This window comes from Phyllobates terribilis, unplaced genomic scaffold (assembly GCF_046119375.1).
Source record: "Phyllobates terribilis strain yellow unplaced genomic scaffold, ASM4611937v1 Scaffold_8__6_contigs__length_399053987, whole genome shotgun sequence".
In the NCBI taxonomy this organism is placed as follows: Eukaryota; Metazoa; Chordata; class Amphibia; order Anura; family Dendrobatidae; genus Phyllobates; species Phyllobates terribilis.
In genome coordinates, this window is record NW_027362768.1 from 335,545,410 (window position 1) to 335,559,764 (window position 14,355).

At 44.3% G+C, this 14,355-nt stretch overlaps 1 protein-coding gene across 16 annotated transcripts in view; it reads right to left on the bottom strand.

Annotated features, from left to right (window-relative positions):
• CADPS (calcium dependent secretion activator) overlaps nucleotides 1-14,355 on the bottom strand; it is a 646,882-nt gene that overhangs the window by 293,148 nt on the left and 339,379 nt on the right. For all 16 annotated transcript variants that reach the window (XM_073644657.1, XM_073644651.1, XM_073644660.1 and 13 more), the window contains exon 7: nucleotides 785-896. In XM_073644657.1, the coding sequence (XP_073500758.1) occupies nucleotides 785-896 (112 nt within the window). The remainder of the gene's footprint in view (nucleotides 1-784; nucleotides 897-14,355) is intronic.

The following is a 14,355-nucleotide window of genomic DNA, read 5'->3' on the forward strand; positions in this document are numbered from 1 at the left end:
ATCCATCACTGTAATCCTGCCTCAGATATAAAGGAGCCTGCTGAAAACTCTTCCTAAAAGGACAGGAAGTAGGAGTCTAAAAAAGCCCCAGTGGCCAGTGTGAAAAATACAAGCTTATTAATGTTGTATTTTAATTAAGAACGTCATATAAAAAAAACAACATTGCCAAAAATTTTAAATAAAAATGCATGCAACACAAAACTTTGATTTAAAAATAGTTCATTAATAGCTTCACTTTAAAGGCCAAGGTAAAAGTATAAAAATCAGCTCTCATCCAAGAAAACTCGCTTTCTAGTGCTACTTATTGGAAGTAGCTACCCTAGAAGTCAGTGGCAAGACTTATAGTAAGTCTTGCCACTTTAGCCAAACCAAAATGCTCTTCTCCCTACACCTGTTTCTGGGTTTTTGCCTTTTGTCATTGTAGGGTAGTCTACTGGTTGGGTTGGCTGGGTGAAAAACTTTTGAAAGAACTCTAAGAGGTATCGTTTCTCCACTATGCTCCCTGGGAAAAGGGTGTACACATTTTCTCCCATCCAATAAGGCACATGGAAAGACTTTATCAACTGCGGACTACAGAAGTAAAACTGAACATGTGTGAACTTTCTAAAAAGACGTTTTTTAAAACAATATAGAGAAGAAAGCGGTGGACTATGTGGACCTTTAGGTCTTCTGCCATCACTAGTCTATGGATTGGTTTCTATGTACTGGTCATGCATAATGATAATTATCCTTAGATGACAAGAATTGTTGCATCGGCATCAACAGTTGTCTTGCCAGGTCTCACCCGTCCAAGTTCTTTATCTTCCAGTGCGAGAACCCCAGTGCTTTCGGTGAAGAGCTTGACCTTGACGGCAGGTAGGGCATGTGTGGTGCTGAAATCCCCTTGTGTTCCCCAACTGGAAGTAAAAGAAAAAATCAAAACTGATCATGAGTCGCAATGTAATTGTATGATAAGGAGGAAGAATAATGGGTTAAATTGAAAATGACAATGTAGCACAAAAATGTGCTACAACTCCATGACAAGAAATGTGTTAATTGTTTCTCTAGTTAATGTGAGACAGATGTCTGCTATGGTGGCTCAGTGCTAAGATCTCCTAGGTGCAAGATGTTGCAGATCAGCAGTAATACAACTTGTTTTATTTAAACCATCTCTTACCAAGGAGCTTAGATATTAAAAATGCAGAAGAACATTTTTCTATTTTGGAAGCTGAGCCGCGATGGATATATACATATAGTAGATGGGCAATACGTGAAGGCATTGCCTTTCAGACCAATTTAGTCCCGAAGACTCTGCCAGGGCTTGATGATCTGGAAAGTTTTTTTGAGCCATAGTCAGTATTGGATCCATCAAGGAAGAAAGGTTATTCCTTTGTACTTCCCTTTCCCTGCCAAGGTCAAAAAACTTCACCAAGACTGCACGTGTGATTCCTGTCCAATGATATTTAAAATATGGCTGATATTCCATAGGCATTGTGTCATCAGAACCTCACCTCCTCATGTGGATAGGTCATATAGACTTCATAGATGGAGAGCCCAGCTTGGAAGCCACCTCTATGAGCCAGTTGGAGAGCAGCTCCCGCTCTGGTGGACCTGGCCCGTCCATGTATTACAAGGTCAAACATTCATCTGACCGACCAGTGTGTAATAGTTTATTCTCTCACTAACAATAATGTAAGGGTGGATGAAACCAAACCCTGTGGTAACAGATGATCATCTCGGGTCCCAAGAGGTGAACCATCAGCAGACCACTGTGATGGTGTTTTTTTTAGATTGTGGCCAGTGTCACACTTCCAACATTCATGGTCTGAGCACTGACCACAAAATTCGAATGGACTTTGAGTCTCCTGACCCGAAATCAACAACCTCCTAAAAGCCTATGTGTCACGGGTGTGTCAGGTGTGACAGACAGTTGCTGTGGATCCGGCTGTAGAAGGTCACTGCGCTTGGCATTGCAGACGCCTTCTTGATCCTCTCATCTCTGTAGTATAGTTATATCCTTCTCCCTTTAGGACCCAGCAGTGACCTCCTTCTGATGCTAATTGACACACCCTTGCTTGGTAGTTAAAAACTCTCAGTTTCTCGAGAGAGTTGCCAGTGATAGTTTTATGTACCTCTGTGCAGGCTCGGGGTACTAGCAGTTGGCTAGTCTCGTCTTTGGTGCCCTCGGAGGACAGTTGGCATTATCTCTCTGGTGTCTGCTCAAGCTAAGTGTATCCCCGTTGTCTGTTTGCCTTGATGTTTTTAGTTTGTAGTGGGGCCTGACTAGTGCTCACCCTGTCCCCTCCCTATCTAGGGCCTAAATGTTAGTTGTGTGAAATCAACCTTTTTTTCTGAGCAGTTCCACATCCAATTAACCCCTTTCCAATCAGATCGTTGGTCAGCTTAGTAATAATCATGAGTATCTGGATCACAGAGACTTTTGGTTTCTTTAGTTTTGATTATTTTTGTGACGATATGTTCATGCAGTCATAGATAGTTGCATATAGAACTCTGCATTTTTAACTTTTAGTTTTAGAAGCTGTTTTGCATCTTAGGCTCTACTTGGGTCAGACTTGAAGCCCCAAATATGAATTGTTATCATTTTGCTTTGCAAAATAGTACTCTGGTGCAAAATTGAATGAAGTCACCTGTGGCTGGTCTTCATAGAAGATTGTCATTTTTACTCTATACTGAAGAATTTAATTGTATAAGTATGCAAATTAAAATTTAAGGGGTAACATTTCTTCTTGTGGAGAGTGATATACCGACCCTGGCATGCCAATGTAAGGAGGCGTATGCAATGCTCCTCTGGGAAATGTAATATGCAAATTGCCTCTTGAGAGAAGAATAGGACTAGAACTCTATAGCGCCACCTGTTGGAAGCAGAAATCCTACAAGTCACTATCGATCCTTTAACGAGCCTTGCAATATGACTTAGGATAAAAGCCAAATCAGAATCTCAATTTGCAGAGTATTTCAGGGTATTGCCCCTCATGAGTGCAAAGTATGAGATTTGATTTGGCTATGTGAGAGGCTCTGGACCTCACTAAGGGGTAATGTTTCTAGTCCTCGTCCCCTCTGAAGAGGCAATTTGCATAATACATTTCCCAGAGGAGCATTGCACGGCGAATAAGCCTCCTTACATTGGCATGCCATGGCCGGTATGTCATTCTCCACAAGGAGAAACGTTATCCCTTAGATCTCAGTCCAGAGCCTCTCACCTAGCCAAATCAGATCTCATGCTTTGCACTGATGAGGGGCAACATCCTGAAACACCGTGTCTGCAAATTGTCATATTGCAAGGCTTGTTAAAGGGTCGATATTGACTTGTAGGATTGCTGCTTCCAACAGGTGGCGCTACAAATTAAAATTGAAATACTAGAATTGCTGTTCTTCTACCACCCCACCTCCCTTTAAAAATGCAATATAAAATGATTAAAATGGTACCAACAAAAATGACAGCTCTCTATATAAAGCAATCATAAAAATAACTATGCGAGTTTGGTATCTATATAATTTGATTGACCTGAAGAAGACTGATACCAGGTCACTTTTACTTTCATACCACATGGCATTTTATTTCTCTTTTTTTTTTGTATATTCTATAGTAAGAAATGAATTTTGCCATTTAAAACTACTCATCCTAAAAACACAAGCTGTCTTATGGCTATGTTGATGGAAAAATAAAAAAGTTATGGCTTTTGTAGGAAGAGTAGGAAAAAGAAAAATCACTAAATAGTTTGTCTTTACTTTGCGTCAATAATTTGCGCCAATATTTTGGAGCAGTTTTGGTGGATGGTATCAAACCCACTTTTGCTCTAAGCTGCTCTTCTTCATGAGTGAGGCAAAGAAAATATCTAAAACACTTAAAGGGGTTGTCTACCTATGGGGACAATTATTATTATTTTTTACTTAAATTTATGTATTTGGAGCTAAAAATTATTTTTACGTTTAGGTTTCATAAAAATGTTGGATTTATAGGAATTTTGTTTCCCTGTGGTCATAAATCAGCTGAGAGTAGCTAAATAAAGACAGACAAAAGAGTTACAAACTCTCCCATCCTTCAATCTAAATGAGCTCCCTGACAGATTCTCAGTTAACTCATTCTGCAACCAGCACAAGGCAGTGCAACAGAGAAGCAAAATAAATCAAAATTTGTAATGAAACCCAATTGCACAAATCATTTTCAGTCCTAAATGCATGAATTTTTGTAAAAACAGAAAAAAAATGATCTCCAAAGGTGGACAACCTGTGTGTTTCATGACATAAATCAGCTGAGAGTAGCTAAATAAAGAGAGATAAAATAGTTACAAACTCTCCCATCATTCAATCTGAATGAGCTCCCTGACAGATTCTCAGTTAACTCATTCTGCAACCAGCACAAGGCTGGAGCAAACTTTTTTTCTAATTATAATGAAAAAGTCATGAAGCAACTTTGCAAATATCTTACAGAAAATAATTCTTCCGTTTTGTGTATACAGCACCAATGCAGGTCATGAGGACAGACTATGCACAAACCATATGTCCTCTAATTTACAATGTTTTGCTCAAAGCAAAGAAAGCCTTGTGCCAAATCTTAGCAGCGTCTGCAGTCATCTTTTCTCCTTGCAGCCATTTTCAGCATTAGCACATCCCAATATATGTAACCAAAGATACAAAGCCTATCTGCCGGATGGAGTTCAACATCTGGTGGACGACAGCTGTGAACTTTACAAGAAAAGAAGATGCATGGAGCAAGCAGGCCAGCTCGGTCCACAAATAATAAGGGCTATGGTCCTGTTGGCGATATAATCAGAAGGGATTTAGGAGCTATCGGACACTGATGCCAAACTGTGCCAAGGTCTCCCATACACCCAAGTACGTTTTATAATACTAATGCCTTCACTTCTTGGGTACCAAAGCCTAGATGCAACTTGAATCATTTTACCCCTGAGCTATGCAATCTGGCTAAAAAAGTAAAGTGTCCCGGTCACCTTTAAAAAAAAGCATGGTCTTGGCATTGTCATCCCTTCCATATAAAAAGTGAATATGCCAGTTTAATATGTACAGAGGGTACGGAAAGTATTCAGACCCCTTTAAATTTTTCACTCTTTGTTTCATTGCAGCCATTTGGTAAATTCTAAAAAGTTCATTTTTTTCTCATTAATGTATACTCTGCACCCCATCTTGACTGAAAAAAAAAATGAAATGTAGAATTTTTTGCAAATTTCTTAAAAAAGAAAAACTGAAATATCACATGGTCATAAGTATTCAGACCCTTTGCTCAGATACTCATATTTAAGTCACATGCTGTCCATTTCCTTGTGATCCTCCTTGAGATGGTTCTACTCCTTCATTGGAGTCCAGCTGTGTTTAATTAAACTGATAGGACTTGATTTGGAAAGGCACACACCTGTCTGTATAAGACCTCACAGCTCACAGTGCATATCAGACCAAATGAGAATCATGAGCTCATAGGAACTGCCCAAGGAACTCAGAGACAGAATTGTGGCAAGGCACAGATCTGGCCAAGGTTACAAAAGAATTTCTGCATTACTCAAGGTTCATAAGAGCACAGTGGCCTCCGTAATCCTTAAATGGAAGAAGTTTGGGACCACCAGAAGTCTTCCTAGGCCTGGCCGTCCAGCCAAACTGAGCAAACATGGGAGAAGAGCCTTGGTGAGAGAGGTAAAGAAGAACCCCAAGATCACTGTGGCCGAGATCCAGAGATGCAGTAGGGAGATGGGAGAAAGTTCCACAAAGACAACTATCACTGCAGCCCTCCACCAGTCGGGCCTTTATGGCAGAGTGGCCTGACGGAAGCCTCTCCTCAGTGCAAGACATATGAAAGCCCGCATAGAGTTTGCTCAAAAACATGAGAAATAAGATTCTCTGGTCTGATGAGATGAAGATAGAACTTTTTGTGATAATTCTAAGCAGTGTGTGTGGAGAAAACCCGGTACTGCTCATCACCTGCCCAATACAATCCCAACAGTGAAACATGGTGGTGGCAGCATCATGCTATGGGGGTGAACAATTTAAAGGGGTCTGAATACTTTCCATACCCACTGTACAAGAACTATAATGATTCTCTCACTATGTAAATTGCCATAATTTTTTTTCAGTGGGCAGTTCTTCTTTATCAAAATTCTGAAAGCACTATTGGTGCTGGACCATTTTTTTCACTCTCAACCGAGCTTGAATTGCTCCCGACATTATTCAGTTGCTTGCATGCCCTGAACTGAAATGACAAGTGACTGTTATATCTGTATGTAATTTGACCAGCAAGAGAGCAAAGAGGCAAAGACCCATTTCCACTTCCTTTAATGATACAAGGAACTGCACACATTTCTTACAAAGAGAAAGAGAAACAAAGACCAGACACTTCCTTTAATGATACAAGGAACTGCACACATTTCTTACAAAGAGAAAAAGACCAACCTTACTTCCTGTAGAGACAAATGCCCAACCTCACTTCCTGTAAAGAGACAATGACTCAGCCTCATTTCTTGTAGAGAGACAATGACTTAAACTCACTTCCCGTAGAGAAATAATGACTCAACTCCACTTTCTGTAGAGAGACAATGGCTCAAACTCACTTCCTCTAGAGAGACAATGACCAACCTCACTTCCTGTAGAGGGACAATGACTCAACCTCCCTTCCTATAGAAAGACATTGACTCAACCTCATTTCCTGTAGAGAGACAATGATTCAACCTCACTTCCTGTAGAGAGACAATGACTCAACCTCACTTCATGTAGAGAGACAATGACTTAAACTCACTTCCCATAGAGAAATAATGACTCAACTCCACTTCCTGTAGAGAGACAATGGCTCAACCTCACTTCCTCTAGAGGGACAATGACTCAACCTCACTTCCTATTGAGAGACATTGACTCAGCCTCATTTCCTGTAGAGAGACAATGATTTAACCTCACTTCCTGTAGAGAGAAAATGACTAAACTTACTGTATAGAGACAAAGACCCTTCTCACTTCCTACAGAGAGATAAAGACCCATCTCCAATTCTTGTAGAGAGAAACCTTGTGGTTGATAATTCGAAGTGATTTTTCAGAAGTAAGACAAGATATTTCATATATAATGTTAACTTATTATATTATCTATCAAATAAAGTTAAGCTATCAGAAAGTATGGGATCCATTTTATGACTGTTCAACACCATGATTAGTCAACTTCCTTTGACTTCTCATAGACAGAGAACATCTTCCTCTTCCATTCGTCGATGGGTTGTCACAAAAAATAACAGATGAAGGCTACCAGACTGAGCACTGGCTTGGTCTCTTACAGACTGCTTGTGTGCAGTGCGGTACTTTAGGGGACATTATCGAACTATGTAGACTAAAGAAATGTTGTTTGGGGTATCGGACAACTCCTATAGTATGTAGCATCGGCGTCTCTGCCCCCTGCCAGGCAGAGACGCCGCCCCCCTTACCGCCGCGCTCCTCGTCCGGCGTCTTCCGGCCTCCCTGCTGCTGCTGCTGGTGCACACAGCTTTCCGGCACTTTGCTTAAGGGGGCGCGCGCGCTCCCTCCCTCTTAAAGGGGCCGCACGCGCATTCCTAAAAAGTCCCCGGCCAATGGCCGGAGGACTTTCCCTATTTAAAGCACATCCTCCAATATGGAGGTGCCCGTGCAAGGCTGTTGCTCTGTGATTCTTACTGTTGCTTCAGCTCTCAGGTCCCTCTGCTAGTCAGTCCTGTCCGCCAGTCTGTTCTTCAGTCCAGCCCGCCAGTCTGACTACTATCCAGCCCGACAGTCTGTCTACAGTCCAGTCCGCCAGTCTGTCTATGGGCTCTGCCCGCCTGCTTACCTGGAAGCACCTGCCTGTTACCTGCCGTGACCGCCAGCCTGCTTACCTGGAAGCACCTGTCTGTTACCTGCCGTGCCTGCCAGCCTGCTTACCTGGAAGCACCTGCCAGTTACCCGTTGTGCTTGCCAGCCTGCCTACCTGGAGCACCCGTCTGGCTATAAGCCGAATCAGCCTGCTTGTCTACCCAGACCACCCGTCAGCCTGCCTGCCGTGCTCATCCGCTGTACCGGTCAGTTCCTGCCATCTGACCCGTGGGAGTCACCTGCTCTCATACAAGGGCGGTCCCAGAGTGGCACCTGGTCCCCCTGCTCGGTCCCTCCCTGGTTCACGGAGTCGATTGAGCCGCCGTGCGACCTTGGTCAGGCCGAATAGGTACTTAGTCACGCCCCTCTGGTCCCTCCTTGCACAGCAGCACAGAGGTTCCACCATCCAGATCCGTAACATAGTACCAGAGAAAACAGTAAAGGGGAATCAGCACTATGCCACAATGACCCCTTTATTCTCAAGATCCTAAAGATAGGTTGTCACTAGTGATGAGCGAGCATGCTCGCCACTGCTCGGTACTCGCCCGAGCATCTCAGTACTCGAGATGCTCGGAGCTCGCCGAGCACTTGCGCGATGCTCGGGCGGGAGCTCGGGTCCCCGTCCTGCATGTTTGGCGCTATTTAGAGCACCAATCATGCAGGGATTGTCTGCCACTCACTGTAATGGTGGTTGTGGCATTACAGTGATTGCCCAAATCGATGGGAACAGTGCTCACAGTGAAACATGAAAAGCCGGCAATTCATCAGCGGCATACACCGGTACCCGACAATGTAGAAGAGAAAGAATAGAGCATCACACATAAATTAGATAGATAGAAACATGTCAGTCACATATATAATAAGTACAGTGACAGTGTTGGTTACTGTACTTGTTATTTAGTGTTAAAATAAAGGATTTATAAAAAAAAATAATAGTGCTTTCAATGCACCCGTCTCTTTAAAAAAGCCGGCCGGCAATTCATCAGCGGCTTACATCGGTACCCGACAATTTAGAACCGAAAGAATAGAGCATCACACATAGATTAGATAGATAGAAACATGTCAGTCACATATATAATAAGTACAGTGACAGTGTTGGTTACTGTACTTGTTATTTAGTGTTAAAATAAAGGATTTATAAAAAAAAAAAAATAGTGCTTTCAATGCACCCGTCTCTTTAAAAAAGCCGGCCGGCAATTCATCAGCGGCTTACATCGGTACCCGACAATTTAGAACAGAAAGAATAGAGCATCACACATAGATTAAATAGATAGAAACATGTCAGTCACATATATAATAAGTAGAGTGACGGTGTTGGTTACTGTACTTGTCATTTAGTGTTAAAATAAAGGATTTATTAAAAAAAAAATTGGCGTAGGGTTCCCCGTAATTTTAGTCTCTAGCGGAGGTTAAGCAGACGGCTGGGGCAGATGTTTGAAGCCTGGGAAGGGGGTAATACCCACGGAGCTTCCCAGGCTACTAATATCAGCCCCCAGCTGAATACCTAGGCTTTACCAGTTATTAAAATGGGGACCCCCCCAAAAAATGACATGGGGTCCCCCCTATTTTACTAGCTAGCAAAGGCTAGGCAGACAGCTGGGGGCTGATATTAATAGCCCAGGAAGGGTGCCATGAATATTGGCCCCCTCCCAGGCTAGAAACACCAGCCGTCAGCCGCCCCAGAAATGGCGCATCCATAGGATGCGCCAATTCTGGCACTTAGCCTCGCTCTTCCCACTGCCCTGTAGCGGTGGCAGTGGGGTAATAGGGTTGGGGTTGATGTCAGCATATAATGCCAGCTGACATGAAGCCCAGATTAGTAATGGAGAGGCGTCTATAAGACACCCCCATTACTAACCCCATAGTCAAGTTAAAAAAAAACACAAACACCCAGAATAAAGTCCTTTAATTGAAATAAACACCCAATTCTTTAATGTTCTAAATTAAACCATACTTACCATCACGCCCATTCCAGCTGAAGCCAACGATCTCCTGTAATAAAAATAAAATAATAAACCAACCTCATCCTTACCTTTCCATGGTTCCCAGGACGGCTCCAGCTCTGCTACATTCACATGACAGGCTGGATAACAGCCGAAAGCTGCCATCCAGCTTGCCATGCCGCAGACACTGAGAAGCGCAGGCATGCTTGCGCTCTGCAGTGTCTCTGAAGGATGACAAGCTGAATGGCAGCGCTCAGCTGCGATCCAGCCTGTCATCTCAATGCCATCCCAGCGTGGGAGAATTCTCCTGATGAAGCGCTGAGCGCAGGAGAATTCTCCCAATTCTCCCACGCTGTCAGTGACGTGCATGAGGTGAGCTGAGTTCATTGGACATGAACTCGGCTCATCGGGATGCCGTCACAGCCAGACACTGAGGAGCGCAAGCATGCCTGTGTGGCACCCCAGGGGTCTGGTTACCACAGTAATAGAAATATTACATCTGAGAGCAAGTGGGAGGTTTCCTGGTCAGGAGCCCTTAAACATGCAACACCTCCTGCCCAGTCCTGGGAGGGGAGGAATCTGCCCTTATAAACTGGGTCTGGGGCGGGGTTAGGTTAGACAGTCAGAGCCTGGATTTTGTTCCAGATACAGGGAAAGTAACAGCAAGGAGCTCTGTAGGAGCAGGAGCTGAAGACCAGGGGCTGGAGCTAAGCAGAGCTCGCCCTGGCAGAAGAATCTAAGAACCGGACACCGGAGTCCGAGGCTGCAAGGATCTTTAAGTCCAGCAGCAGAAACCAGCCGGCAGGGGATTCCAGGTCCTCTGGCCATAGAAGCCCGGAGGCTCAGTCACGAGCAAGGGACCAGCACCACCATCGAGGAGCGGAGGCTATCAGAAGGCCCCAAGTCACCTGCCATACGGGTGAGCACTACACGGTACACTCAGGGACGTGGGCTACTTCCATTCGCTTACAGCAAGGTAGCCAGGAAGAGTGCAGACAGACGGGGAGGCCTACAACTCCACCTGGCCAGGGGAACTCCTGTTTGCTCACAAACTGACCAGTCCTCTTATGCTAGCCAGTACTCCCGGGAGGGTCTGCCTTATTATCATCAGTAAAGACCCTGAACTGCACTGCAAAGACTCTGAGTCGTTCCTGCTGCGCTCGTGCACCATCACTCCCATCATCCACACTCACTGCCCTGAGGCTATACTCCTCCCATGGGGAGTTATCCCATTCTCTGCTGCGCACACAACACCAGCCTCAGCGGTCTGCCTCGTAGCGGCGGTACACCCTGACCGCAATCCACGGGTGGCGTAGTCGGACATTAAATCATAAAAACCCTATAAGAGACTGCCACTGGTCTGACCACCCTGAGCCACGGACCGGTTCACCGCCACGGAGACTACAACCCCCAGAGACCCGGCTCCGGGTAACCCACACACGTGCCCACACGGCCCAGGGGGTGCGTCACCTGCGCTTCTCAGTGTCTGCGACATGGCAAGCTGGATGGCAGTTTTCAGCTGCGATCCTGCCTGTCATGTGAATGTAGCAGAGCTGGAGCCGTCCTGGGAACCATGGAAAGGTAAGGAAGAGGTTGGTTTATTATTTTATTTTTATTGCAGAAGACATTGGCTTCATCTGGAATGGGCGTGATGGTAAGTATGGTTTAATTTAGAACATTAAAAAATTGTGTGTTTATTTCAATTAAAGGACTTTATTCTGGGTGTTGTGTTTTTTTTAAATACTTTACTAGAAATTCATGGCGGTCATGTCTAATATTGGCGTCCTTTAATTGAAATAAACACACAATTTTTTAATGTTCTAAATTAAACCATACTTACCATCACGCCCATTCCAGATGAAGACAATGTCTTCTGCAATAAAAGTAAAACAATAAAGCAACCTCATCCTTACCTTTCCATTGTTCCCAGGACAGCTTCAGCTCTGCTACATTCACATGACAGGCTGGATCGCAGCCCAAAGCTGCCATCCAGCTTGCCATGCCACAGACACTGAGAAGCGCAGGCATGCTTGCGCTCCTCAGTGTCTGGCTGTGACGGCATCTAGATGAGCCGAGTTCATGCTCACCTCATGCACGTTACTGACAGCGTGGGAAGATTCTCTTGCGCTCAGCGCTTCAGCAGGAAAATTCTCCCATGCTGGGATGGCATTGAGTTGACAGGCTGGATTGCAGCTGAGCGCTGCCATCCAGCTTGTCATCCTTCAGAGACACTGCCGAGCGCAAGCATGCCTGCACTTCTCAGTGTCTGCGGCATGACAAGCTGGATGGCTGCGATCCAGCCTGTCATGAGAATGTAGCAGAGCTGGAGCCATCCTGGGAACCATGGAAAGGTAAAGATGAGGTTGCTTTATTATTTTACTTTTATTGCAGGAGATCGTTGGCTTCAGCTGGAATGGGCGTGACAGTAGGTATGGTTTAATTTAGAACATTAAAGAATTGTGTGTTTATTTCAATTAAAGGACTTTATTCTGGGTGTTTGTGTTTTTTTTAACTTTGACTATGGGGTTAGTAATGGGGGTGTCTTATAGACGCCTCTCCATTACTAACCTGGGCTTGATGTCAGCTGGCATTATAAGCTGACATCAACCCCATCCCTATTACCCCACTGCCACCGCTACAGGGCAGTGGGAAGAGTGAGGCTAAGTGCCAGAATTGGCGCATCCTATGGATGCACCATTTCTGGGGCGGCTGACGGCTGGTGTTTCTAGCCTGGGAGGGGGCCAATATTCATGGCACCCTTCCTGGGCTATTAATATCAGCCCCCAGCTGTCTGCCTAGCCTTTGCTAGCTAGTAAAATAGGGGGGACCCCATGTCATTTTTTTGAGGGTCCCCCATTTTAATAGCTGGTAAAGGCTAGGTATTCAGCTGGGGGCTGATATTAGTAGCCTGGGAAGCTCCGTGGGTATTACCCCCTTCCCAGGCTTCAAACATCTGCCCCAGCCATCTGCTTAACCTCCGCTAGAGACTAAAATTACGGGGAACCCCACGCCAATTTTTTTTTAAATAAATCCTTTATTTTAACACTAAATGACAAGTACAGTAAGCAACACTATCACTGTACTTATCATATATGTGACTGACATGTTTTTATCTATCTAATCTATGTGTGATGCTCTATTCTTTCTGTTCCCAGTGTATGAAGCTGATGAATTGCCGGCCGGCTTTTTTAAAATGACAAAAACACTATTATTTTTTTTTAATAAATCCTTTATTTTAACACTAATTAACAAGTACAGTAACCAACACTGTCACTGTACTTATTATATATGTGACTGGCATGTTTCTATCTATCTAATCTATGTGTGAAGCTCTATTCTTTCTGTTCTAAATTGTCGGGTACCGGTGTATGCCGCTGATGAATTGCCGGCCGGCTTTTTTAAAGAGACGGGTGCATGAAAATCGGAGGGCACTAGTGTCTTCCAAGTGCCCTGCTATGTTTTTCATGCACCCTCCTATATACCCTGGTTGCCTATATATTCTGCCTGCCTGACGTTTAATTGTGCACTGTTCCCATCGATTTGGGTAATTTTTGACCTTCTGCAGACCGCCGGGGGGGGACCACCAGAAAAATGGTCGAGTTTCCCATAGATTTACATTGGGCTCGTTGCTCGGGTCGAGCACCCGAGTATTCCAATGTGCTTGACCCGAGCTTCGAGCACCCGAGCATTTTAGTGCTCGCTCATCACTAGTTGTCTCCCCTAAATATAGGAAAACCCCTTGCTACTTTTCTTTTGTTTACAGCTTTTTGCCAAGGAGACCAACCACCGCTGCAGTCTAGCTTGTAAGCATTTTGCTGAAGCTGGCTGGGATTAATAGGTAACAGCACACTTCAGCAATCCTGGCCAGCTTGAAAGCAGTGCTTACAAGCTCAGTAGAAAAGAACTTATGAGTAGGGATGAGCGGACCCGTGGTAGTTCGGGTTCTTGGACCCGACCGAACTTTACTCCAAAGTTTGGTTCGAGTCCCAGAATAGCGACCAAACTTCAACCAGAACCCGAACCCCATTGAAATCAATGTGGACCTGGACTCTGGATCTCTCTCTCTGTCCTCCCCAGACTCCCGAACTATGAAACAGACTTCCAGAAGAGGTCTGTGTTTGAGAATTCAGCCTCTGACATGGTACAATGCCCCCACTTCACAGTTCAGATTTGCTCATCTCTGCTTTTGAGCAATGTGCAAATTCTGCTGTCTAGCAGCGGTGGTCGGTCTCCTGGGCAACGAGCTGTAAACAAAAGAAAAGTGATTATATCTCAAGAATGGTTGGAGATTTTAATAAGCAGTAAATTGCAAAATTACTTGTATTTACCAGCACTATACAACAATATACAAATATGAAGATAAAAATAACCTTTTAAACTGGTTTTCTGCTCTTTTAAAGTGATGACATTTCACTTCTGCTCCTTGTTTCTTACAGCACTGCCTTAACACATAACACATAACAGCTGGAGGGCAATAGCTTGGAGACCACTCGTCTAGACGATGCCAGCTGCCCATATCTGCTTGCTAAGTAGACCGTTAGATGGTATTCTACATATTACCTCCTACATAAATTGCTTTAAAAATCTTTCCAGCTGCTATA